The sequence below is a fragment of the Sycon ciliatum genome, chromosome 5 (genome assembly GCF_964019385.1).
Source record: "Sycon ciliatum chromosome 5, ocSycCili1.1, whole genome shotgun sequence".
NCBI lineage: Eukaryota > Metazoa > Porifera > Calcarea > Leucosolenida > Sycettidae > Sycon > Sycon ciliatum.
The window spans coordinates 32,851,836-32,878,221 of record NC_088647.1 but is presented as its reverse complement, the minus strand read 5'-3'; the positions used below and the strand labels follow the sequence as shown (position 1 = coordinate 32,878,221).

Here is a 26,386-nt window from a genome sequence, read left to right as displayed (position 1 = left end):
TTTCGTCCCGTAGTCTCCTCTCTCAGCCGTACTACTAGACTAGGCTACAGCAAACTGTCATAGCCGCTCAGAGCTTATTATGTACAAGTAGCTCGGAGAGCACATTGCATAGGGTGAGCATCACTCAGAGCTGGCTAAGCGATCCTCAGTGGATTTCCGGGCTCGGCAAAAAGCGCTGGGCTCAGATGTGGCCCTGAGCGATAGCCTGGAGTGCTTCTCAGCCCTTTTGTCAGATACATGCATGTATTATCATTACACGCCCTAGTTATGGAGGGGTTTGGGGATGAGAAAAAATGGCGTACCGAAAACTGCCTACCCAAAATCCCTCCATTGGAAATTTACTTGTCTCGGTTTTAGGATCATTTCCCGATTATAATGACTGGTTGCACACTGAGGATATATGGGCGAAGTGGTTGCCCGACGATGCGAATGTATTTGCTTGATGTGTTCCTAAACACGTCAGGTGATGGGGCCGCGAATCCGGCCGCAACCAAACAATAATGCACTGAAACGAAACCGATGTGCGAATACTGCTGGAAATGAAAACGAATACTGAAACACATAGTGGCTACTGGGTGAACATAGAAAAATTAATTACTTCTTGAAGGTCATTTCTAGCACACATGTGAAGCAAACATAATTGAAGGAATGAGCAACTACATTGATATTGAACTCCAATTGTTTAACGCTTGTGGGTACGTTATATGCATTGTGTATTGGTGTCTAGATCGCAATCTTTTCAAGTCACTGTGAACCTTTGCAGGGGTCTCCCGATACAGGTCATTAGGAGTTTAGTGCATAGTCAATCCTGCATTGTCAAGTGAGCTGATGAATCGTGACTCAACGAGTGCACACAGCACACGTCACCTCCTTCTCTCGGAGATATGGCGGACAAGGGAGCTCGCCACAAGCTACCTCGATAGACACTAGTGGCGCGCCATCAGTGTCCTTGAGGTCCGATCCGGGTATGCCCTGTGGATTCTCGTCAATACACATATTCTCGCTTCGTTGTCCGCGATGGGGCGAGCCTTGTAGGTAACCCGCATATTCCAGAGTCCATCCATCCGGGCACGTAGTTTTTCCTGCCACTACGTACTGTGTATTGCGATCCCTGGCGTAACACACCGAGCAGATAGGCGTGAGCGCTTCCACATCTGCGAACGGCCTGAACTGGAGAAAGCCATCACCTTCCAACTCAGCATTGTAGATAATGCCTGTATTCTGAAATCCTGCCTGGAAAAGGTTGTACTCAGGATCATTGGGAAGGCAAACATCGTTTGCACCGCTACCTATTGTGCTGAAGAACTGGCCAGCAATGAATCCGGTATAAACTGGAGCTGCGCCGGTTGTTTCGTTACATGTACCTCCCCAGTGCATGTACGTCACGCCAACCGGTGCTGGTGTAGCTAAGAATTTGTCCAAACGGCCTTGCAATCGGGCTATGGGGTCGGTGTCAATGTTCTCGCATCGATCACCAAAATGGGCTTTTGAGCAGGAACAAAGGTGGTGGCCATGCTCGTGGCTGAATACACATTTGCCTGAGTTCTTACAGAATGGCCGCTTGACACATCTCCCATGATGGTCGCTTGTGCACTGATGAATTCTGTAGATGTCACCGGAGTGCGTCACGTTGAAAGAGGAGCTTTGCAGCAGCTTGAACAAATCCATGAAGCTGAGTTTGAAGAGTGATTCTGCATCCATGCCGTTTTTCACGAATGCGGAAACATATCTAGGTACAGTGTCTGCATCGATTCCAGCTAGTAGGAACAGATGCTCCAAACAGTTTGTAACATCAGCAAATTCATCATGACCCGCCACAGGTGGAGCATCTGGTATATCGTCTAACTGGTCTAGGACATCCTGTGTGATGAAGTCTTGATTAGGATCGGCATCATCGTACAGCACACCTCTGCCTTGCCTTTTGGCTATTTCAACATGACCTTGACCCAGCACCACATTAGATGCATCTCCAATGTATATGGCGCAACCAGTGATAAGACAAAAACAAAGAGATGTGGCTGCCGAGAGTGCCATGTTGATGGTCACAACGTCCACGCCAGGTTCAGTATGTGACAATACTGAGGTCTATATTGCTTGGTTCTGTCTATATACGTCTTATAGTGCTCCTTTCGTTCCGCAGTCTCCTCTCTCACCTGTAATCTTAGACTAGCGACAATGAACTGGCGTGGCCACTCAGAGCTACGTATATCTATAACGTTATTATGTACATGTAGCTCGGCGAACACATTGCATAGTGTGAGCAGCACTCAGGGCTGGCTTAGATCGATCTTCAGAAGTTCAGTGGATTTCCGGTCTGAGCCAAAAGCGCTGGGCTGAGATGTAAGCTGGAGTGGCTCTCAGCCCTTTTGTCAGATAGATGTGTGTATCATCATTACACGCCCTTATGGAGGAGATTGGGGATGAGAAAAACGGCATCCCGAAAACTGCCGACCTAGAATGTCTCCATTCGAAATTTACTAGTCTGGGTCCTAGGATTATTTCCAGAATGTACTAACTGGTCTTTTCGACCGGTACGGCTTAACGGAATTAACAGCCATGTACTTTGTGACTGTATGAGGAACCTGTCCTTGACTGGTCTTTTAAAATTTACACTCATTTCATACTTGTTACATCTGATGAAGAAAATGCTTCAAGTTTGGTTGTTGCATTTTTCGCGAACTCTGCAAACACCAGACCCTGCACGCCATTCCTATTATTTTACGTTCATATTTCACACGCATTAAGATCATGTTTGACGCACCTATCAAGACCATGCGAGCCACATCCCACAGTCCTGATCTGATTCATGGTTTCTTCATACCGTGTAGTATGATATTAGTCGCAAAATTGCTTGTTATTCAAGCCGAAGGGCTTGTTGCCTTCATGAATTGTTGCGTTCACATTGCAATTCTATTCCATACTATCCAATACCTGTTTTTCCAGAATGTGACACAAACACAACTAGTGCCACCTCTCACTATAATGCGTGCCAGAATAGATGTTTTCCAGTGCACTCTATGCAGGTGTTTAGTGCTGTTATTGTGATTCTGGATCACCGGTAATGCAGTGAGCCTGCGACATTGTGCTTTATGCACTTCAAAGAGTGTAATTAAAGTAGTCGTTATTAATGTTTTACAAATACAGTTACACCATATCAAAATTCTAAAGTAAGATGATGACCAAATTAACACACATACATAGCTAGTGTTTTAAAGTAAAATATGCAGAAAGAAAGTCAATGAGAACTAGCAATAGTTCAATACTTCAACGTGATGTCTACCAGGTCTCACATGTACAAGAAATTGTAACATATTCGGTGGTGACTCTTGAAAAAGCGAAGCAGCAGCAAAAGATGAGATACCACGAAAGAACCCAGTGCTAGTCTATCAGTTCATTAGTCGAAGGGAATACTTGTTGCAATTATCGCGAGCACACCGCACAGGTTAATTCCTGTGTCTTGTCGAAAGGACCACAGCGAATTCCGCCGCATACCGCTTCTACTGGGTACATCTTGGAGCTTGGTGTGGCTGCACTGGTACCAGGAACTACATCAGGTGATTGGTCGACGCAGACAAGCTCTGTCCTGTACTCGTGCTTTGCTGAGCTCATCAAATAGCCATGGTATTCCAGCGTCCATTCGTCCGGACAAACGTTACGACCCGATACTGTGATTGTTGACGTGCGACCATTCGTTTGGCATACAGCGCATCTGGGGTTGGCGTTCGCTAGGCCGGCAAATATCGGGGCGTAGGCAGTAACGGTGAGTTCAGCACTGTAGATAAGTCCATAGTTTTGAATGCCGGGCTCAAACTCCAGGTATGCAGGATCTTCCGGGAGGCAATGGTAGTTTGAACCGCTGCCCGTATGGGTAGAGAGCGCACCGCCAATAGACCCAGCGAAGGCAAGCGTTGCACCTGCTGTCTCATTGCAAGTTTCCTTCCCCCATCTTGTGTAGGACGTGGTAGGCTTTGGTCGCTGATCTATCGCAAGCAACACGTTCTCTTCGAGCTCCGCGAGGCGATCCTTCACCGGGTCCTCGCACTGCTCACCCTGGAACGTCTCCGGGCACTTGCACACATGTCGATGGATGATGTCGACGTGCTCGCATCGTCCGCCATTCTTGCAGTGCGGATCCTGCACACAGGCACCGTAGCCTGTGGTGCACTCGTGAAGGCTGTACAGGTCTTGGGCGTCTGTCATGCCATAATTTGGCGTTTCCAATAGATGAACCAGATGCAAGAAGTCCATGTTGTAAAGTTCATCAGCGTCCAGTTTGTTATTTCTGAAGGCCTGGATGTAGTGCGATATGTGTGCGGGTCGAATTCCAGCCTGAATGAAGAGTTCTCGAAGGCAATCTGGCTCGCCAGTGTGTGGTTCATGAGGAAAGGGATCAGGGTACGTGTCATCATCGCCAACAGGGTCATCAGGTGGAAACAATATATCTGTATGTGCGTGGTCGTGAACATCGCTGGAAGTGGTCGGTTCTAGATGACTCGGATTCTCCGTTGTCGCTGTTGGTGCAAACGGATCGACATCCTGACCTGGATATGGAATATCTCCACCACCTGCCAACGGATCACTGGTGGGATCATCATAGTCCAAAGCACCTGGGTCGTAGTTGTAGTCATTCACTTCTTCCTGGGCAGCCTCGGCCAGGAACTTTGCCAATGATTTATCCTCATTCACTGATTTCCCAATGTTGGCACTATCACCTTCATGCAGAAAGCAGACGGTGCAACCAAACAGCACAATGGCCGTGGAAACCCTGATTGGCAACATGACAACAAGGTCAAAGCTGAATGAACGACAATACGAGTCACTTTGGTTTGTGATTCTTTATTGCAAAATGGAAAGGATCAACTCCACAAGCCAGTAAACGCCTTGAATTATGGTTGAGGTCTTTTATCAATAGCCTTAACGAAAGGGTTCAAGCAGTAACTGACGTTCGGAATGTAGATACGAGACAGCATGCACTCCAGAAAGCCATTCATCGCGCATGGTTATGTTTCGGGAACGTCTAGCAATACATACTGTGAAAGGGTTAATGATCATGTTATTGCACACATCCAAGAGAGATACGTGTACCGGTCGAACCGTGACTGTTGGGCATTTCAGTCAAGAGGTACATGTCAATATTGAAAAAGGCGTCTCCAAGCTGCTACTTAGCAAGCCGTCCATGTTTCCCAGGTGGACATAATACTCTCTAGACTTCCGGGTTTGAAAGAATGACTCAAGTGACAGCGATGTGTCTGAAACATTAATATACCTCATTACAATGTCAAAACAATCAAAGAGGAAATCGGTCATTGCCCTTGGGGCGTCCCTATATTACCGCTATCAAAAGTATTTTGGGTGAGACGGGTTATATATTCCGTCGATCAACGTAAGGACGGGGTACGGAGCCATCCAGGATCATTCACCAATATTCAGATACTTGTGGGGAGACTTGGAAGGTACAGCCGAAAATAGAGTTTTGGGCCCCACGCTCCATGGTATAGACAGCACTGCTCAATGAAATCCAGTCGCAACCTTCAAGTACGCGCTGGGCCCAGCGCAGTCCTAGACCTGCGAACACCGGGCTGTGAAATGGTGCAAGGCGCAAACGTGAGTGACGCGACTGAATTTCATTGAGCTGCTGCACTGTACATGCATACTCACACTCGTTGTCCTGTGTTTATGTACAGGCCTGCTTTTTCGCACTCTATGTAATGCAACAGGCCTAGACCAGGCACACAGCCTATCAATTTAATCTACTGCAACATGTTACAATATGCACAGGTAATTAATTGTCGTGTCGTTACCCCAGTTGTACCCTTTCAGGGCGTTTTGGTTTTCAAAAACAAACATAAAGCGGGTTCCTTCACTGAGACAAGTACCACTTGAGCTCAATGGGTGAAGGGGACGCAGGTGGCCCAAGCGGAAACGTTTCAATTAATCTTTTTGAATCTCAGTCCTGGCTACTGGTAAACATTTTCTGGCCAGCGAATAGAATCGAGTCTCGCCAGTCGCCATGTGTATTAGACGGGGTCAACGGCTTGAAGACATGGAATAGTACTGCTCCAACTCGCGGCACGCACGCAGATACAACAGAAGTCAAGTTCTTGTCCGTACGGAAGGAGATACCTAACAGTACCATCACTGTTGTCACAATGAGCTGAGGAAAATTAGGCTGGCCTTGGACCAAAACGTGCGTGTCTCGGCGGGAGGCAAGTGGTAATAGTTCGCGTTTCCTTCTGGAGTTCAAATCTCTGTTTGGCCTGCGCGACACAAAATAATTATGATGAGCTCTCAACTAATGCGGAAAGCCTTTGTTCAGTGATCTCAAATTAGTTACTAATTGAGTTCAGTGTCAGAGGGTCACAAGTCGAGATGGTGCAACTGTGAAGGTCTTGGGTGTATTTCAATATTAATTGACTTTCCGGAAACAAAGATCCACACAGCGGTTCTCTGATGCAGACAGTGCAGCCAAATCATGAACCCTGAGTCAGCCATAAACTGACCAGTTGTCCTAAACTGCCTATCCACAGGAATTAGCCAGCACTGGGCGAAATTTACTTACTCGTGTACATGTAGGTGGCTATGTACTGTATAATTACAATACATATAGGATATCATACAGACTGTGGAGATCCTAGAACAGATAAACACATAATTGTTGTAAACGGTGGCTCTACTTGATGCTAGCACACATCACTATCAAGGCTCGTTGCTTCGTCATGGCTTCCAAGATGCACAAATGTAGTGCATGTGAAAAAATGGGCTTTGTGATTTTTGGATCTACATGTACCAAAAGAAAATTTTTGATCCCATACATGTATTTCCATTTCCCAAGGGGTCAGTTGGGTGGGTGTGGACGACATTTTCAATTAAAAGTCAAGAACGTGCTTTGTTTCCCCAACAGTACATACATGTAGTTATGTTCTCCTTCACGTTTTCCTTCACGTTCTTCTTCACGTTCTCTGCGCCATGGCTGCCAAACTGCCTCTCCTACTCAGACTTGGAATAGTTCATACCATTACTGACCGAAGTGGGCACTATGTGACATGACCACGCCACGATTAAAACCCATACCGCTTGAATACTACCAACAGCTGTGTCGTCTAGTCAGTAGAATGTACAAAACGCATACAATTCGCCCGATCCTATGCTATAGACATACGCATCACACTGAACACACCGACACATGTACATGTATATTATGCATACTGAAGGTTCCGTCCCTTTCCGAGGACGTTGATTGATGCAAGTGCTTACCGTTCACGTGAGTCGCCCAGATACCCTACGAGTATGTTCCAGCGAGAATGTACCATGACTCAGGTAACTTTCCACTTCCCCATACCACCATATCACATACGTCCGTCTATCGTGTACTTTCCGATAAAGTTCTCCTATACATGCATTAGGGATTGGGTTATAATAGGACAGAGGACACTGGAACACTTCATCATTCATAACATAGTGCGATCGCGGCCTTGTGGTCTTCTCCGCCGTCTTTCCGTCACAACGCAGCAATGTCTTCCACTTGGCAACTATTCTTCCTGATAATACTCGGTTTCTGTTATGTCTTCTCAGCGACGATGGCGGGCAGGTCCTCTCTTAAAGAGCTAGATGCTAATGCCGGGCATGAAGACGAGACATATCCAGATGAGCCTATTCATGGTGACCCTCATACAGATGAGCCTATTCATGGTGACCCTCATCCAGATGAGCCTGTGGACTGCTTAGAGCTGCTGTTAACCCGCGCTGACGTCCGCAAAGCCTTCATTCCGGCTTACCTGGAGTCATTTCGGCGAAATGGGCTGGATTCTACCGCCCTGTTCAAGCTCTCCTTCCCCGATCTTGTGGAAATGCTGCAACGCAAGGAATTTGACATAACGTACGCCGGAGATGTGTATCGTATTCATGACTGTACTACCGGACGAGGACACTGTGTGCTTGATCCGATCTGTAAGAATGGCGGAAAGTGTGTGTTCAAAGCAGAATCCAACAGGCATGCATGCGAGTGTCCCAAAACCTTCCACGGCCATCGTTGCGAAACGAGCAAGAAGGATAGACTTTCAGATGTTGAGAGTATGATCAAGGGCCTCGAGAAATCGGCGGTCGACTCAGTTGGTGCCACATACACTCGTTGGGGTAAGTCGACGTGCAACGATACAGCTGGTGCAAGTCTCGTCTATACGGGATTCATGGCAGGCGCATTCTACACGTTCGTCGGCGGCACGACGGACTTTGTTTGTCTTCCCTTCGACCCCATCTACTCTGACTCCGCTCCAGGAGTTCAAGGACTGTCAAATATTTACGTTGCTGAATTTGAAACGCTTACATTTACGCCGTTCAAACCTCTGCATGACCGGCATCCACAGTGCGCTGTGTGTAGAACCAGCGGAAAGGCGGCGGAGTTTATGCTGCCTGCGCGCCGGTCATGTCCCGACCAGTGGACGCTTCAGTACGAAGGATATCTGATGACATCACATCGGGGTCACCGCCGCACCAAGTACATCTGCGTGGACGGCGAGCCGGACGTGGACCATAACCCACCTTTCAGTACGAATGGAGCGCTGCTGTACATGGTGGAGGCCGTTTGCCCAACGGAAATGCCGTGCCCACCATATGACAAAGAGAAAGAAATGACATGCGCTGTTTGTGCTCGCTGATTGTTTCACCATCACACCACATTGACAAATACGAACGTAACAGACCCGTTGACAATTGAACATGCGTTTTGGAAGGGTCTTTGTGTGCTTGGTCGCTTCTTTCCTATGATGATTCCATTATAAATTGCCCGTCAAGCGCTTGTGAACACTAATTCTTCTCGCGGCTCCATATTATCGTGTATGTGCATGTAGCTGTAATTTTAAACTCACAAAGTCTGGTTAGACATGTTTCTAATATTGTAGATGTCGATCAATTAACACAGCGACGTCTGAACACTCGGCTATTGAAATTATTTTGAGATTTTCGGGAACGACGGGAAGTCAATTAAACAGTTGGTGGACCAGAATGAATGCATGAGCACACAGGTTAACAGTGCTCGCATTTGGATTGGTTTTTTTTGCCAGGTAAAACTAAGTTTAGACTGGCGAACATGCTATTCATGGACCATGGCAATTTATGAACCAAATCAAGCGTATTATGGTAAAGTAGACAGTCATATCGCTCCACGGTGTTACCTATTCAATAGAAAGTAACACTGGCACACACACACACACACACACACACGGACACACCGGTTCAATTCTTCAACCCCACACAATACAGGCATAGTCCGTCCAACCTTGCCACCAGTCCAAACAGGGCACATACATGTATATGTACATGTATACAAAGGCAATTATCTCCCATGTACATGTAGATGTACTGAAAAATTTGGTAAGACAGAAAAAGGACCAAAGAGCTAAACGTTACGCTACAATATCCACTAACACCACCAGTTACTAAACAATCAGCTCATGCAATAACATTGCACGACACTGACGGACGATACTGACGTTCTACAACTAACTGGCTAAAAAAAGTTTAATGTTTTGGCCTGTGATTCAGCGCAGGCGGGCACGATAAAGAAAATATTGCTGTTCTGGCAGTGTATCATGCGATCACTGAGCATTCTCACTTTCTCAGTGTCAGTGATTCTGGCCTCTGCCTCTGGTTCTAGAGCTAGCTTACATGAAGATCTACATGCATGATCACAGTGTTTGTTTAGCATCACACCATCAATACTGAACTGTGGACAGCCAAGTACAGAGAACGCCTGAACTGACAGACTGTATGGTCTTCAAAAAAATTCATCCATGAAATACAATACCAGTATAAATGGAGAATGTTCGTTCGAGTTCGTTCGTTAGTGTGAGAGTTCGTTCGTATTCAAAATTCGATGTTCGTTTCACCCCTAGTTTTGGCCCAAACCACGACTGCCATGCTCAAAGCAGGGCGGTTGGACAGCCTGCAGCCTTGCAGGAGAATCGTGCCGACTAGTCAAGTTCCTGAAGGTTAGAGCTGTACAATGACTGCATTGGTAGATGGTACCAGGAGGCGATTGTCTCACTAAATTGACAAGTTCCGCATTATACGAACATGTAGCTCTACTTTAATATGCAAACAAGTTCGAACCTTCTGGGTGATCCCAATAACACGATTACGACCAAATTATCATGGTGTTGTAAACATCACGGTTGAGGTATGCGTGATATCTTGCCAGTGATTACGTTCACTGGCATACAATAGTCATGTACAATGTAGCACTGGGCATTGTGTTAGCCAGGAAGTGAAAAGTGACCGGCTCCTGCTCAAAAGGTCATTGTCGTGATCGGATGTGAGAACATTGACTCCAATCCGAAAGGCAGATTACAGGGCCGTCTCCACCACAACAGTGCCAGTAGAGGTTTATGTACAATCACTGGCGAGGCAAGTGCAATGCGTCAACTGGTGCCAGTCCTGTGTACACTGGATGAATGTTAGGGGATGTTCTTTATGTACAGGTGTACATGATTGTGTATCCTTGGTAACCAATGTTGGAAAAAGGTCACATGTCAATGACTTTTCTGTCTTAGGAACAATGTGATAAGCTTCAGTGTCTCACTACTAGGCTTTGAAGTTGGAGTTGGAGGTGTAGTGAAAAGACGAAACGTCTACCATGGAGCTTCAAAGTTATGAAAAACAAATTCAATGTGAAATGTTCATGTACAGACAGTGAGTTCCCTTCAGGAACGGACACGATAATTTACTTTTTTTACTTTCTGACTTACACACAGCCTTTTCAATCTGTATCAAAACTGAATTCGGGAATGATGCTTTCCCCATTCACACCCACAAGCACAGCAACACACAAACACACTAAACTGTGGCTCAACTGCACCATCCACACATGTAATGAAGAAAGGATTTACGCAAGAGGTACACAAAAGGAAGTAAATAGGGCAGTTTAGGATGGAGATTTTGGCAAACATACCTACTTTTGGTATCTAAATGGTCCTGAATTCAGTGTAGCTTGCAATCCCAGAAGGGCGCAATGCTATTGCTGGCCTTCATCAGTAGGCAAACACAATTCTACTAAACCCAATCCATGTACCATATTGTTCACCTGAGGATGTGAAGAAACATGGCTTTCTCAAGGCCGCACCATACCTGCCATTACAATATCTCTTTCTCCAAACCCGAGGGCCACACAGTTGGAAGCCTCACTCGTTTTTTCTCACCTCGCCCCCCCCCCCCATGTATGTATCATGTACCGTGTATACGCCCGTCGCAAGAGAAGCACGCACGTCTGCAAATGCACTGGATGTGCACCCACAGATTTTCTCTTATACCTTGTTATAGCAACGATAGCGAACAAGATCTGAATGAGACAGATCAAGACTTGCGCCAGATAACTGTCTAATCCACACAACTGGCGAAGCCATGTGAATCGACCACCAATGCACACCTGGTCTACACCACACGGAGTACATCGGCATAAACGGCCAAGACAGTTACCTATGCACACCCTACACTATCTGGTGTAGACGGCATGCTGCTTTGATAGAAGCAGACACTAGATGCACTGGTACCTTGAAGCGAAATTGGAGTTACTTTACCAACCAGCCTCAGCTACTGAGCACTGGGAACCGAGAGCCAACAGACATACCAACAACCTTAGCCATGAAAGCTATTGTAGTTGCCCCCCCCCCCCCCACACACACGTGCTTATGCATACCCCAAGCCACGCACTCGTCAACCTGTTATACTACAAGCCAAATGCGAGAAAAGAATTTCTTGACAGAATCAAAAAAATCAAATTCTTGTGTTATTGTATGAAAGTGCATATACATTGAATGGGAAATGCAAAATTTAAAAACATTATGGGCTACCACCGGAGGGTTAGCAAAGAATAGGCTTCACTTCAGCGAATCAGCTAAACTTGCAATGCACGTACCGGGTTTATGTAAACCGTAACTATCTGTGCACACCTTGGGTTTAAGACCCAGTAGCCCAAATTTACTATAAGATAAGAGAAACTCAAAACCTGCGAAACCTTTCTGAAATGCCTGCTGACGAAGCTATAGATGTTTGAGTCCCTGTGCTGCGCTTCACATGGCACTACACAATATTGTGTTAACGCAATGACTAAAGTCACTACGCATGGAAACATACGGACAGCAATTTGAGTCAGGAATGTGTGCTGGCAGTACTTCCATCGAGCCGCATGTCTGTAGACTCTAGACGTAATCCTAATGGTAGTCATGACAACAGCACATGAAACCACCTACATGTAGGCAATGCTAAAATATTATAGAGCAAATGAATCATATATACTCTGGCTGTGAGCTGCTGGCAAGATTGAAGGTAAGTCTCTGAGTCCTATTCCAGCGCAACGCCACACTAGCTACGTTTGTGGAAAATAAGACCATGGGCACATCCTGCGCTCTATGGCTCTCCAACAAACCTCTAGTAGCTGGTTATGATGGTGTGAACTCCATAGTAGCGTTATGTGTGTGTTGACAATGGGAGGGCAAGATATCCCGGAAGGCAATCTTAGCAGCATCAGCACTGATACGCTCGAAACCAATCCTACTCTATTATTAGACTAATAATTCCCTAGTTCCATCAAGAGGAAAATATAACGCCGATGCGACAATTACTGGATATATATTATACAGGTACAATTCGGTTATGTTCTTATATATCGCGTACTCTATATTCCAAACGCTTCAGCTTCTATCAAACCAAAAGCCCAAATACTAATCCATTATTATATACAAGGGGTTTGAAACAAACCAATTTACCTTGTTGCCTGGCCCGCCGGGAAAATCACATGCTGCGTGGTTGCTCAAGAGTAGAGCGTTTGACGCCAGCATAGTGTCCATCAGCGTGACCACTATCTCTTGCCGTAGGTAACTGGTCCATTTTAGAATCAACTCAATGCGCCGAACGACTTCGGTTGCGGCGCAACGTCTGTGCTCGGGAGCGGGTGGCTCTTGACTGTGCAGGTCTCACAGGTGCTTCTGACGTAACCCATGCGTAGCCGTTGCCATTGACAACGTCATATATGGACGAAATAGTGGTGAAAGCCATTGATACTAGCCACCTCAAAATGAAGGGGAAAAGTGTACTGAAGTACCAAATGATGACTGGAAGGAAGGTTAAGGCCGCGGTTGCAGTTGCAATCTCGGAAATCAAATTGAACAGCAGAGTCTGCGAGATCACTGATGGAATATCCGAAGCTCTAAGCTTACCGGTGGTTATCTCGCGGAATAGGAATACTATCAGCGGCAACAATATGGTGGGACCCATCAATGCAATGTTCCGTAGAATGATGCGTGGCAAAGTTTCCACCGAGGGCACTTCCAGTCCAACCCAATGTGGCTTGCTCGAATTGATTCCCACGTTCTCCGATGGAACTCCTTCAGACTTCGCTTCAGGAATTCGTTCGAGGTAATTAGTCACCCACTGACTTATAAGGCGGAACTCGAAGAGACATTTTTCAATAATCGTGATGATCACTGAGTTTTCGGGATTCTCCACCGGCTCTGAAGAGAACTGGAAGACCTTTTGTTCTGGACAAGTACTCTCGGTAAACATAATACTGGGTTGCTCCACGATATGCGTCTTCCCTGCCATAACTAAGGCTCTCGTTTCACGCGGAAACTCATACTTCGCATATTTGAGTTCACGCACAATATTGATGCGTGCCTCACCGATTAAACTGAGCTCCTCGCCTACCATTGACCGAACGTTGCTGTCAGCAAGAAAGTCGGCCCAGTAAGAAATAGAATTTTCTATGTTTGCAAGACTGACAGCATGAGCATGGGTTGCATCTAACCCCGTCTTCCTCTCTCGTGTGTGGCGTGTTTCTAGTTGCGAGAAAAGCACCCGATTGTTGTGCTGGAGCACGCTGTTCTCGTGGGTCAGTTGAGCGATTTCGTTCTCCTTTGTTGCCAACTTCTGGGTGAGCGCTTTCTTATCTTTGGATAGCTTGCGCTTTCTTTTGGCACATGACTTTTGACTAGCGTTCTTCTTCTTGATCGAAACCTTTGCTGCAGCTAATTTTTTCTGACCAAGAGTATGCGAACGCATGCACCTTTGCAGCTTTCGACGATTCCGCTGACCATCCACCCTTGCAAAGTGCAGATGACCTCTGCAGCTTATGACGTTGGTAGCTACTTCATTCCTCTGCGCCTTACATTCCAACAATGACGCGTTGAGAGTGGAAACTTGCGCTTTCTTATCTTTGGACAGTTTGCGCTTTCTTTTGGCACATGATTTTGGTGTAGAGTCCTTCTTCTTGATCAAAACCGTTGCTGCAGCTAACTTCTTCCGAGCAAGAGTATGCGAACGCAGGCACCTTTCCAGCCATCCACGTTGCTTTTGAACATCAACCGTCGCAAGTTGCAGGTTACGTATGCAGCTTGTGACGTTGGTAGTTAGTTCGTTCCTCTGCACATTGCATTCCGAGAAAGATGCGTTGATAGTAGAAACTTGTGATCTGAGCTCACAAACAAGACAGGTCTGACTGGATATGGCGGGCTGCTGCATTTCATGCCATCTCTGTGTATTGTATTGCTTTAGGAGTTCCACGAGCGTTTTCCTCTCGTGCTGGCAGTCCGCCTCTCGCTGCTCCCAGGATTTCGCACCCGTGACGTTACTCATGGGCGCTTGCTGCGCATCATCGATCTTGCTTTTGGCGTGTGTATGCTCACCTGAATGCTGGTCGGTGCAGAGGCATTGCTGGTTCTCATTCGACGGCCACACCACCTTATAAGACAGCAATGAGACAGAGGACACAAGAGCCAGCCCAAGGCATATGACAAGAGCAAACAGCCAGTTGGGAATTCTTTGCTCACCACGGAACCAATGCTTCTTGTGCTGCTCTCCAATTGCTCCAGGCAGTTCATCGGCATGGCTGTCATTAAGGACGTATTTGGTTTGCTTCGCATATGTTTGGTCCGACCAGTTGTGCTTGTCACGTTGATACGCACTGGTGTATGGCTCCTGATTTTGTGTGCACCGCTCCGGGTGCACGGCTGGTGACTCCTTGACGGCTTTCATGCTCACATGCTGTGGTTGATCATCCTGTAGATGGGACATAAAAGACGGTACAGGATACTAATTATCCTCGTCTATTCCTATTTTTATCGATAAGAAGGAGCCTGCATGCCTGATAAGAAGGAGAAGGAGCCTATCTCAATAATGCAATGACAGATATCTGTTACACTGTACGACTGTAAGTGTCCTCGACATGTGTTAATGGGCCAAAAAACCGGAATACACTAACAACAGCAACACTAGAACCAGATACGTATATACAGTCAACCATCACGGTCACACCACCACCACCACAACCACCACCACCACCACCACCACCACCACCATCACCACCACCACCACCACCACCACCACCACCACCACCACCACCACCACCACCACCACCACCACCACCACCACCACCACCACCACCACCACCACCACCACCACCACCACCACCACCACCACCACCACCACCACCACCACCACCACCACCACAACCACCACCACCACCACCACCACCACCACTATCACCACCACCACCACCAACACCACCACCACCACCACCATCACCACCACCACCACCATCACCACCACCACCACCACCACCACCACCACCACCACCACCACCACCACCACCACCACCACCACCACCACCACCACCACCACCACCACCACCACCACCACCACCACCACCACCACCACCACCACCACCACCACCACCACCACCACAACCACCACCACCACCACCACCACCACCACTATCACCACCACCACCACCACCAACACCACCACCACCACCACCACCACCACCATCACCACACCACCACCACCACCATCACCACACCACACCACACCACCACAACCACCACCACCACCACCACCACCATCACCACACCACCACCACCACCATCACCACACCACTACACACCACCACAACCACCACCACCACCACCACCACCACCACCACCACCACCACCACCACCACCACCACCACCACCACTACCACTACCACCACCACCACCACCACCATCACCACACCACCACCACCAATCATGAATGAAATACACAATTTTTTAATTCACGATTTACATGAGCAGGCATTTCCCTAAATCGGCTGGCCGAAATATTCGAATTTACAAATTTCGCAGTGAATTTGGCGAAAATCGATGTTTCAGTGCCTCTATAGCGTGCATGTAAATGTACAAGTTACTGCGAGCCGTCGTTTCAAGTACTGCTTTTAGCCGAGCGTTCTGACTCTGGAGCTCAAAATATGGCCGAATTTGGACATTCTCTCAGCCGATCGAAAAGCCGATTAAGCGAAAAACCGGGCCTATTTGGGAAACACCTACATGTATAAACATGAGAAACAGACTGAATTTGCCGCATCTTTAGGGACACCACCATCCTCAGGCACATACATGTACATGTACATGTACATGTACATGACTTCAGCTTTTCAAGCGGTGCGAGTTGATTAGGTCAGACCCATCACAAATTGCGATTTTCTCAGAATATTCACTGGCTTGAGGGAAAGACGCAAACGGGAAAGGTCTGAGGGAATATTGACTGTCACCACCAGGAATCGAACCTGGGACCCTCGAGAATATCTTTCCATTCAATATACCACAAGGCGCAACAACAGAGACTAAGAACCTTCTCGTGACTCGGAGTTTCGGGTTCAAAAACACTCATCAGACGTTCTACCTTGTGTAGTGCGCTCTGCCCTTGTTAGAATATTGAGCACTTTTTGCAGCCAGACCCTCAGACACTTTGTCCATTCAATAGTTTCTGAAAGACGCACCCAGTGTCTTGCGAGTGCTCAATACCATCGAGGCAGAGCGTATTGCATACTTGTAGAACATGGTACGCATTGGAACAACCTAGCCCTGCTCCGCAGTCGTACTCTGTCCATTCAATATCCTGGTTTTTCACACACATCTTTTCGGCCAGTACCTTTGACCTCCGCTGAGGGGACCTAACAAGGTCGAAACAGCTAGCTAGCTGTCCGGAGATTGAGAACTTTCGCCATGGTTGGCTATAAAAACCCTGCAGTCGCCATGCAAAGTGGTCATTGGCTACCCCAGCCATGTATTGCTTGGAATAAAATAAAATAAAAAATACATGTACATATGCATGCATTAGGTCTAACAGGTGACTGAAGGACCTGTAAAGTTGTAGTCTTCTATTAATTTTTGGTTTCACTATAGTTATAAGACAGTGTACGTACCATCATTTTGAGTTCTTGTGTCTCCTCCCCCAGCCTGTGGGCTGGAGGATAGCGGGGTTTTTTGGTCGTTTGCGCTGATGTTAGATCTTAGTACCGCCCAGCTAGACGTCTCAAAATGAACCAGCTTCTAAGATTATGGCTAAAGGAATACGACAGGCTCATAGGACCTGATTGTTTCTCCACTGCCTATTTGCTACCATCTATGGGAGATGTGCCAAGGGTAGTGTCCGAAGCTGCCCATCAACGCTAGAGGAAATGTTCCTGGGATAACATCGCGAACTTGACTTGGAATCGCTGTTGACTGTGATTTGCTGCCCACCCTACAGCACACCGACGGACCCAAAAGCGAAAGTCGAGTAGGTTTCGAATCAGGGTCTGTGATGCTGTGCTTAGGTCCATATGCACAGATGTACCACAGTGCCGAACACAGTGAGACAGGGCCGTTTCTTTCGCCCACACTGCCATACTGTACTGCATGCGAATCCCAGTGTAGGCAGCACCTGAGGCAGAGAAGCGTGAATTTACCCATTGGCATTGCTACATGATTGTGTTGGTTGGCATCTCACAAGGACTACGGCGACCTGATACGAAGCATATATTAAATCAAGACGCCAAGATTCAGGTTGGGGTAGGGGAAGTCCCAACGCACGGTCTAGACAGTCCCAGATTGAATTACCTCAGACCTCGTGCTGGTTCTCGCGTGAGGCATGGCATGCGAAATGACACCTTCTAAACCGGTTGAAGGCGGTTGGTGACCACATTAAAATATTTTGACAGCGCATGTGTGGGTGATTATTGACAAGGTCGGAACATTGCATTATCGTTGTGTTGCAGAGACAAAGTTCGTTGTAGAGCCTGACAATACAATCTAGAGGCTCTCAACCCAGTGCACCTCGCAAGGCCTACATACATAATGTACACGTCGAAGTACAATCATGCGCATGTTTGTGTCGTACCTCTGAGCTCCACTGACGAGACCATTTTGGCGAAGATAACAGGGTCGAAACAGCTAATTGTCTGGCGAATGAGTGTATAATTGGATGTGCATGGGAATGTTTGGCCAATGATGATCGAGTGTGGCACGATTATGGCATGGTAGATGCGCATGCACCAGGCAAAGTCTCAGTCAGTCTGAATGACGTACAGTGTACCAAGAAACTACACCGTACATGTACATGTACTTCAAGATCAAGAGAGGTACGTGTACATGATATGTACCCGATGCTGTAGACGGCAAGCTGTTTCGACTATAAAGGCCTCATCATATGTACATAATACATAACTGTACCATTCACATGTAGTTTCCCACATACAGACCACCAGTCGTACAACAGAGATCGTTGCTATCAGTGAGGCCATTCACTTTCAACTCACCTGATGGGATCTACAACAAGAATACTTTTAGTAGTCGATACAATTGACTAGCAGAGTTTTAGTGCCTGTAATTCCCGTACTATACGGTCCCTTTGTTCTGGCGACATAACCGTCTGGGTGCATCACAGGTGATACATACATGTACACGGGCAATAGTATAAGAGAAGACATAGCAGGTGCTATTGAGACAAACATGTGAGATAATGATCTCAGTCACGGTTGTACACAACAGAAGGAGAAAATCTACCATCTTTTTGCTACTGTATGACAGTGCGGGAGACAACTATTGGCAACAGTTACAATGAACATTGCTACATATTATGCATACATGTGTGCTCTGTGCCGCGCTGATGAGTTCAAAAAGAACGAAACAGCATGCTGGCCGCAGATTGAGTGTATGTACATGTATGTATGTATGTACATGTATGTATGTATGTATGTATGTATGTATGTAGTTTTGCTGGGATGCATGAACAGCGTTGCGATTGGGAAAAGCAATGTCAGATCATGGAGCAACACAAATGCAGGTTAACATACATTATTCATTCAAACAGAAGCATGTGGCCCGGACATATCTCCACAGAAATGAAATTTTGCCTCATGTCAAGAGTGACGGAACGGCATTGTTATCCACAAGGTCACTTAGTAGTATCATATTCTCAATACTGCTCCGCCAAAGCTTTAGTGGGAATTGAAATTATAATTCACGATTAAAAGCGAGCTTGCACTCCCTCGCAAGCACATGTGCGTGAGTACGCGCACGCACACACATTGTAACTTTAAACAAAAAACATCAGTCACTGCACTTCCAGCCTCAGCGTGTCCCCCCCCCCCCCCACACACACACATGTACATACACATCCATGCGATTTCAGGAGAGTGAAGCGCTTCACCAGAGAGTGGAACTTGTGATAGAAATTCAGAGATACAAATATTTAAGCACCACAACACGTATCATCAGAATGTAAGTGCTAGCAAAACATCAGAGATAGGAATGCAAAATTTACACATTATGGACTGCCACCGGAGGGTTAGCAACGAATAGATCAAAATCTAAACTTGCAATGCACGTACCGGAATTTTCGAAAACCTAACAGTGTGTGCACACCTTGGGCTTAAGGCCCAGCAGCCCGAAAAATTATGTAAGAAAAAATGATAAAGGAAATGGAGAATCTGGGCTGATACCCATAACTATGATGTTTGTTCTGAAAGACTCGTGACTGGAGATGATATCTCCAGAGGACAAAGAGAGGGTATAGCAAGAGATATCGTAGAGATAACCTACTTGGAAATCATCAAGGTATCGTAGAGAATGGTGTGTCAAAGGTCTCTCACCGGGCCCAACTGAAAACGTGAGTGTACAGTCAAGACTGACTGGAAGATGTCCAGTGACTATGGCAATGTATGCTACATATGCCTGTCCCTCTTGTGTGTGTCACAGGAAAAGGAGAGGGGATATGAGCTGAATATATGGGTTGCCTGGGCGCAGCGCAAGGCATTTAGAGCCTGAAATGATCATACGGGGTGAGAACTTGCGGAAAACCGCACAAGTTCTGAAGGCAAAGCTGTCAGATGGAAAATGGTATTTCCATGCTTCGATAGTTGTATGTGGCCCTATTAGTAAGGGAATAGAACTTGGGATGATAAGGTGGGACTGGTCCCAGACGCCAAAGGCGCATAAACAAACATACTAAGCATTTAGACCAGAAGTTATTCTCCTACCGAACTAATTTCAGGTAGTCTGGCTAAATGAATATATATATACGAAGTCTGAAGAAAATGTTGAACGGCCTCTGCTGGGATGACGACTACACCATAGCTCAGTGGTTAGAGCATCGCTGGCTACAAGCGAGAGTCCCTGGTTCGAGTCCTGGTGGTGACAGTCAATTTTTTCTTCAGACTTTTCCCGTTTGTCTCTTTCCCTCAAACCAGTTAATATATATGAGCCCCAGCCAGCAGAAACCTGAACATGTGTAATTTTTTCAAAAATTATTTTTTTGCTCGAAATTGATTCTACACTATTAATCATTCAAGTTATCAAGTTTGGTGACAATCTGATAAGCGAAAGCAAGGAAAATAGAGTTTGAAGTCACACAGGTCAAGATTCCGTACAGTTGGCACAGCATCCATGCCCAGTGACTCAATGCAAGTTGATCCTACAGTTTCTGATTGTGATGTGGAACAGGTACATGTAAGTAAATGGAATGCAAGTCAGGCTTGCCCTCTTGGTGCTGCAGGCATGAGTAGTTCAGAAGTGTGACGATATTCCGTATACATGTACACCACTACCTTCTTTACAACGCCAGAGTGCAAAACGATGATTGGTGGCTGGCCTTCCAAAATGTGTGCAGGGACCTCTGTGGTGGCAGTTTGAGCATTGTCCCAAAGCTTGCCATACTGATAGATGTACTGACCAATACCACTGACATCCACTCCCTTGCACACTTTCACTCAGACCATGATTTCAGCATAATTGTATTTCAATGATATGAGCGAATACTCGCGTTTTGTAGCACGTGAAGATGTTGCCCCAAAGCGTTCAGCCGGTTTGACTTTTTAGGGATCCCTTTTCTCAGCACAGGCAGCAGCCAGCTTGGCGTCGTCTGGTAAGGTAGAGTACTGATAATACTACGCTCTGTTTTGCGCCGTGAGAAGCCCTCCATCAGTGTCTGCAACATCATTGTTGTCGATGTAGAAATACGGATCGCTCAGCGTCGACATTCAGCTTCTCCTCGCCGTCGCTATTACTCCAGCACTCACTATCGTCGCCACCAGTATCCAGTGTCGATTTTATGAGGGCTCTTCGTTGCTATGCATATGAGACTCGCCACTGCTGGACAAACTCAGCGAGATCGCCACCAGAGAAATAATTCCGATCGCGAACTAACTTTCAGCGCCGATTCGTACAGGGAGTCTCACGCTGACAACTCTGGACCTAAGTCCTTGTCGCGACACCTGTCGCCATCGCTGTGTCGAAACTCAACCTCCCTGTGACGAGCTCTCAAGTAGCGCTGAAATCAATTGACCAGAGACATTTGAAGACACTTGAAACTCCTTTGACAACAAAGACACCCACTCGATCGAAAAAGAATCTTCAAAAGCCAGCTCACTGCGCGTCCCAAACTTTGACGTCACATTTTGATGATTGATATCAAGTACACAAGTGCTGGTTTTCGCAGGCCGGGGCTCATATATATATATATACATGTACATGAATTTGGCTACATGAATATGTACATCTATACAGGTAAGAAGAAGTTTACCTTGTTCTCCATGTCCGGCGTCTTGAAAGCAGCTTGAAGATGCCAGCGGCGAATCACACTTTAGCCAGCCTCTCCTACTGCAACAAAGCCATTGCAAAATGCAATTCCTTTCATACGGAAGGATGTGGATCATCCCGTACTCTCATCCTTGCTTGCCACCTGGACCTGTGCCGCATCGGTACTACTTTCGGCATGGTCGTGAGATGGGTCATCGTCAGATTTCGTTTGGATGGCATTCAGCATAATATATGAATATTCGTAGTCCGAATCTAATGCAGTTTTGATGGTTGTGCATAGAATGGACAGTAGCCATCTCAGCATGAATGGGAAGCGGGTGGCACTCCAAAGGAAGATTGGCATGCCAGTCGTAAAACTGGCCAATACCGCCATGTCGTGGAAGAGGCGAAACAGAAGTCTCCTTGTGATGATTTTGGGGATCTCAGAGACTTTGCACTTTCCGGTGGCGACCAAATGGCATAAAAATGCCAAAAATGGAACCAGTATGTACGGTCCCATTATCACAACATTTTTCATCAGCACTGAAGGCAGGTCCATGAAAGTTGGAACCTCCCATCGCACATACACAGGTTTTCCGGAATTTGCAGCGTGTTCCCTTGCGAGATGTGGAGGTATTAAATCCAGTGTTTCTTGGTCATAGAAGGTGCGAATTATCCATTCGACGATTGGATAAACCATCCGTTCTAGACGGTCATTGTGAGCGATGATGTCTTCAGGGCACACGTGCATGGTGAATGGACGCTTAGCCTCTTCGCTGATCAGCAACTTATCTGCCGTGACTACTGCTTCCGTCGTGTTCGGGAACTCATAGTTCATGTTCCTCAGTGTGTTAACAATCCGGATTCGGTGATCGCCGACATCTCTCAGCATGTCACGTATCAGAGCTCTTGCTGTGCGGTCTCCAGCCCATACGGTCAGACGCGCAAGTTTATCCTCATAACAAGCCAGGCTGACTGCACAATCATGAGAGGAATCCAAATACGGCTGCAGTGAGGCCCTATGCTGTTGGTGGATATGCGCAGACAAGACCTGATTGTTTTGCTCCACTCGGTGTAGGCTCACAGTCAGGCGAGCAATCACTCGTTCTTTGGCAGCCAGTAGCCCACTTAGAGCTTGTTTGGCTTCCACATGCCGGCTTTTCGCTTCCATGCATGATTCCTTGGCGTCGTCCTTCTTCTTGATCAAGCCTCTAGCCGCTGTTAGCTTTTGCTGATAGAGCGGAAACAAATGCATATGCTTCTGTATCCAAGCCTTGCTCTGTAGACCTTGGATCCTGGCATAATGTAGATTGCCTATACAGGTTACAAAGTGTGTAGTGGTCTCACTCCGCTGGGCTGCGCAGTCCATCAACGACGTGTTCAGGGTGGTCATCTGTGCTCTGACTTCGCACAGCTGCAATGCAGCCGACTGCTGCATTGCATGCGATGTTTGTGAATAGCACTGCCTCAGGTCAGCTTGCAGTCCCTTATTCTCCCGATGGTTCTCAGCCGCTCGTTCCTTCCAGATGTCTCGCTCAATCTTCAGGGCTTTGTTGTCACTCAGCAAAACCTGGGAGTCATTCTTGCAATGCGTTACTGAATCAAACAGCCTCTTGTTCTGTGTCTGTTGGTCATCAAGTCGATCTTTGAAGTGGCCTCCCTTCATTGTAAGTCGAAGGTTATCATCTCTCAGCTGGTGATTCTCATTTCTAAGATGCACCGCGTAACCTGCCACCAGTACGATAATGAACAAGCAAAGACCTGCAGCCAGTGAGGAAGGGGCAGGTGTTTTCAGATAAAACCAATCCAGAATTCTGTGCATTACTCCAATCTGCTTTACATCCTTGTGTCGGCCAGGTGGGCTTGAAGCATCATCCCGAGGTGTGTTAAGGTCTGGCGTGCTACGCTCCGGGTACGACGTTGACAACTTGTTGTACCCATCAGGACGATGATCCAATGGAGCATACGGACTTGGGCTATCTGAACATCTCTCTGGCTGTGTGGATGCCGTTTCCCGGACAGCTGCCGTTCCCCCATCGTCTTCACCAAGCTCCTGTAAACAATAAACATGAACATGTAACACAGACACTGTCACTGGAATAAAGACTTAGAGAGATACTGTAGTAGCTTGGATCCATGATCCCACACGGTGGTGGTTTGTCTACGGCTGGGCGGCCTGATCCCATCCAAGTAGGGATATCAGCGAAGGCACTGCACAGCCCATCTGCGCAGGTCAGCCTGGCCCATCTACGCGCGGCCGACAAGAAAACTCATGAACACTTTCATTTTTTTGCAAAATAAATCGTGCGAAGAATATGCACGGAATGGCTGAAAACTAGGCTGAGGAAAAGTAGCATCCAGAGACTGTCAAACAAATTCATGGTCCATCGCTTCTGACAATGGCAGCAACTCTCTACCAAGCGCGGCGCTGGTTACTCACCAGGGCAGGGCGCTTCCATCGCGCAAGAAATGGCCGCGAGCGAGAAATGCAAGTCCGGTTTTGGAACGATCCAAACGTAATCCCTTGAAAATTGGCCTGAACACCTCTCATACTGGTGTTTCACGATGTGGAAACTTTCAGAGAAATCGACCTGGGAGAATGTGGTGAGTACGTGGGTCCTCCGTATCGCGTATGATTTGAATGGTCGCGGAGACAGAAGAATAATAATTTTACGACTCCCAGGGGTGCAAACAAACCGCGGCCATGTTGTCTCTGTCGGCCGCGATCACGTTCAAAAAAATTGACGACGCAATGCATGCGCAGAGGCCTGCGCAGTGCATTCGCTGACATCCCTAATCCCAGCAGGGGTGCCCTACTATACTCCCAGGCTTTGCTATTCCCAAAATGCATTTTCTAATTCTTAAAAAATATATATAAGACGCAGAAGTCGGTTTATAAAAATCCATTGCAAGCCTCCAAACGATATCTGGATATACATTGTATGAACTACCTCCAGCAGATATTATGATGATAGTCCACTGTGCTACAACCCCCTTACAAGTACACAACACAATAAAAATGATTCATGACTTGAAGTTGTTTGCATACGAGTTGCATGTGCATACTTGTACTTCATGGTATAGAAGAGTAATTAATATTTGAATTGTACTCTGAGCACTGCGAGACTGGTAAATTTCACACCTGACACCAGTGGCAAAACCTGATATTTACGAAATTTTTTTTAACAATGTACATGTACATGTAGTAACTCGCTGTCCACATTGATACATGTAGGTATCATTAGCTGACCAGGACCCACTTTGCCTTTACAACGGCGAGGGTACTACGGACATGCGTAGGCAATTGGAGATTTCCAATATGTTCCCTGTATCCGTTACACTTGCACATGATGCACTCGGAGCTATCAACTAAGATTATCGCCTGTCAGTGATTCAAACACTATTTTGCGGAGGGAAGTCTATTCCACGTGCGATGGACTGGTAGCGTATTCAAGCAAGTAGCGTATTCAAGCAAATAGAAACGCTGCATATTGGTATTACACATGCGAAACGTTTGCTTCGGTCGTGATCCACTAAGGTCACATAAATATTATAATTCCATCCTTCCGTTTTCCGTAACTCACTTACCATCATGGCTATCGCCCCTATCGTCCCCTCCCAGCTTCCAAGCCGGAGGCGACGAGCTCCGATCACGCCTGCGTAGAACCTTCTTGTGTTGGTGTACCACAATCCTAAAAGGAATTCTGGAGTAAACTTTGAAGAGTGTCTTTCCCACACGAGCGCATTTCAGGGCCCGGCCATCTATCTATTGTTGGCGAGAGTGGAATCAAAACAAAGCCTCGCTATCACTGTGTCAGTGCGGATCAAAACGAGGGTTCTACTTCTAGTGCGTCACGTTGCCACAGTCGCTCTCTGCAGTGTTGTTTGGAACATTTCAGCGATGGCACTGCACTGCGCTATGCGTATGACACGTCGGCACTGATAAAGCTGTGAGGGCTACACGCAAATCACCGCTGTCAGGACTGAGGACTACATGTACTTTGACGTTCATGATTGAAGTCTAGCTGTGGCTAGTTGGATCTGCGCCAGACAACCCCTCATTCGAAACTGTTTTGACTTTCAATACCTTTCACAATGTTCGCTGTACTGCAATCAGACCTGTGCCAGGCTGTGGTGCGACTATGGGTAGGGGAAGAGGGGGGAAGTCCCGAGGCATGGTCAAGGCAGCCCCAGATTGCATTACCTAAGAACTCGTGCAGCTTGTCGCGTGCTATGGGCGATGGATGGTATACCATGGTATACTAGTACATAATCTCATTACGGTATGGCATGCATCCTACAAAGTACATGTACAAGGCTACTACACTACAGACAGTCTACAGGCGCTAGGCCACAACCCAGTCGTTGCGTTGGACTTTGTTGGTTTGCTACCACATGTGACATACATGGTTGACAGTGCGCCGCCGCCGATACTGTGCGGCTGATAACATCCAGCAGTTACACGATTTTCTGTGGCAGGGACAGCCCGCCAGCGACATTGCCAGTACTGTACTCAGTAGTAGTCC

At 46.9% G+C, this 26,386-nt stretch overlaps 5 protein-coding genes across 5 annotated transcripts; 1 reads left to right on the top strand and 4 right to left on the bottom strand.

Moving 5' to 3' along the window:
- Window positions 1–606: 606 nt before the first annotated feature.
- On the bottom strand, window positions 607–2,187 carry LOC135816730 (uncharacterized). Its single transcript, XM_065329850.1, has one exon. It carries the CDS (start codon window positions 2,032–2,034, stop codon window positions 841–843), a length of 1,194 nt encoding a protein of 397 aa, XP_065185922.1. The 5' UTR covers window positions 2,035–2,187; the 3' UTR covers window positions 607–840.
- An 853-nt stretch (window positions 2,188–3,040) lies between these two features.
- LOC135818383 (uncharacterized) lies at window positions 3,041–4,891 on the bottom strand. Its single transcript, XM_065331744.1, has one exon. The coding sequence runs from the start codon at window positions 4,777–4,779 to the stop codon at window positions 3,421–3,423; it is 1,359 nt and encodes a 452-aa protein (XP_065187816.1). The 5' UTR covers window positions 4,780–4,891; the 3' UTR covers window positions 3,041–3,420.
- Window positions 4,892–7,460: 2,569 nt separating this feature from the next.
- On the top strand, window positions 7,461–8,928 carry LOC135816728 (uncharacterized). The gene has a single exon (XM_065329849.1). It carries the CDS (start codon window positions 7,512–7,514, stop codon window positions 8,652–8,654), a length of 1,143 nt encoding a protein of 380 aa, XP_065185921.1. The 5' UTR covers window positions 7,461–7,511; the 3' UTR covers window positions 8,655–8,928.
- Window positions 8,929–11,731: 2,803 nt separating this feature from the next.
- On the bottom strand, window positions 11,732–17,677 carry LOC135818382 (uncharacterized). The gene is made up of 2 exons (XM_065331743.1): window positions 17,228–17,677; window positions 11,732–15,045 (listed from the first exon to the last, which is right to left on the bottom strand). The coding sequence occupies exons 1-2, from the start codon at window positions 17,231–17,233 to the stop codon at window positions 12,892–12,894; spliced, it is 2,160 nt and encodes a 719-aa protein (XP_065187815.1). The 5' UTR covers window positions 17,234–17,677; the 3' UTR covers window positions 11,732–12,891.
- A 1,804-nt stretch (window positions 17,678–19,481) lies between these two features.
- Window positions 19,482–25,831, bottom strand: LOC135818381 (uncharacterized). Its single transcript, XM_065331742.1, has 2 exons — window positions 25,449–25,831; window positions 19,482–23,913 (listed from the first exon to the last, which is right to left on the bottom strand). The coding sequence occupies exons 1-2, from the start codon at window positions 25,452–25,454 to the stop codon at window positions 21,994–21,996; spliced, it is 1,926 nt and encodes a 641-aa protein (XP_065187814.1). The 5' UTR covers window positions 25,455–25,831; the 3' UTR covers window positions 19,482–21,993.
- Between the last annotated feature and the right edge of the window lie 555 nt (window positions 25,832–26,386).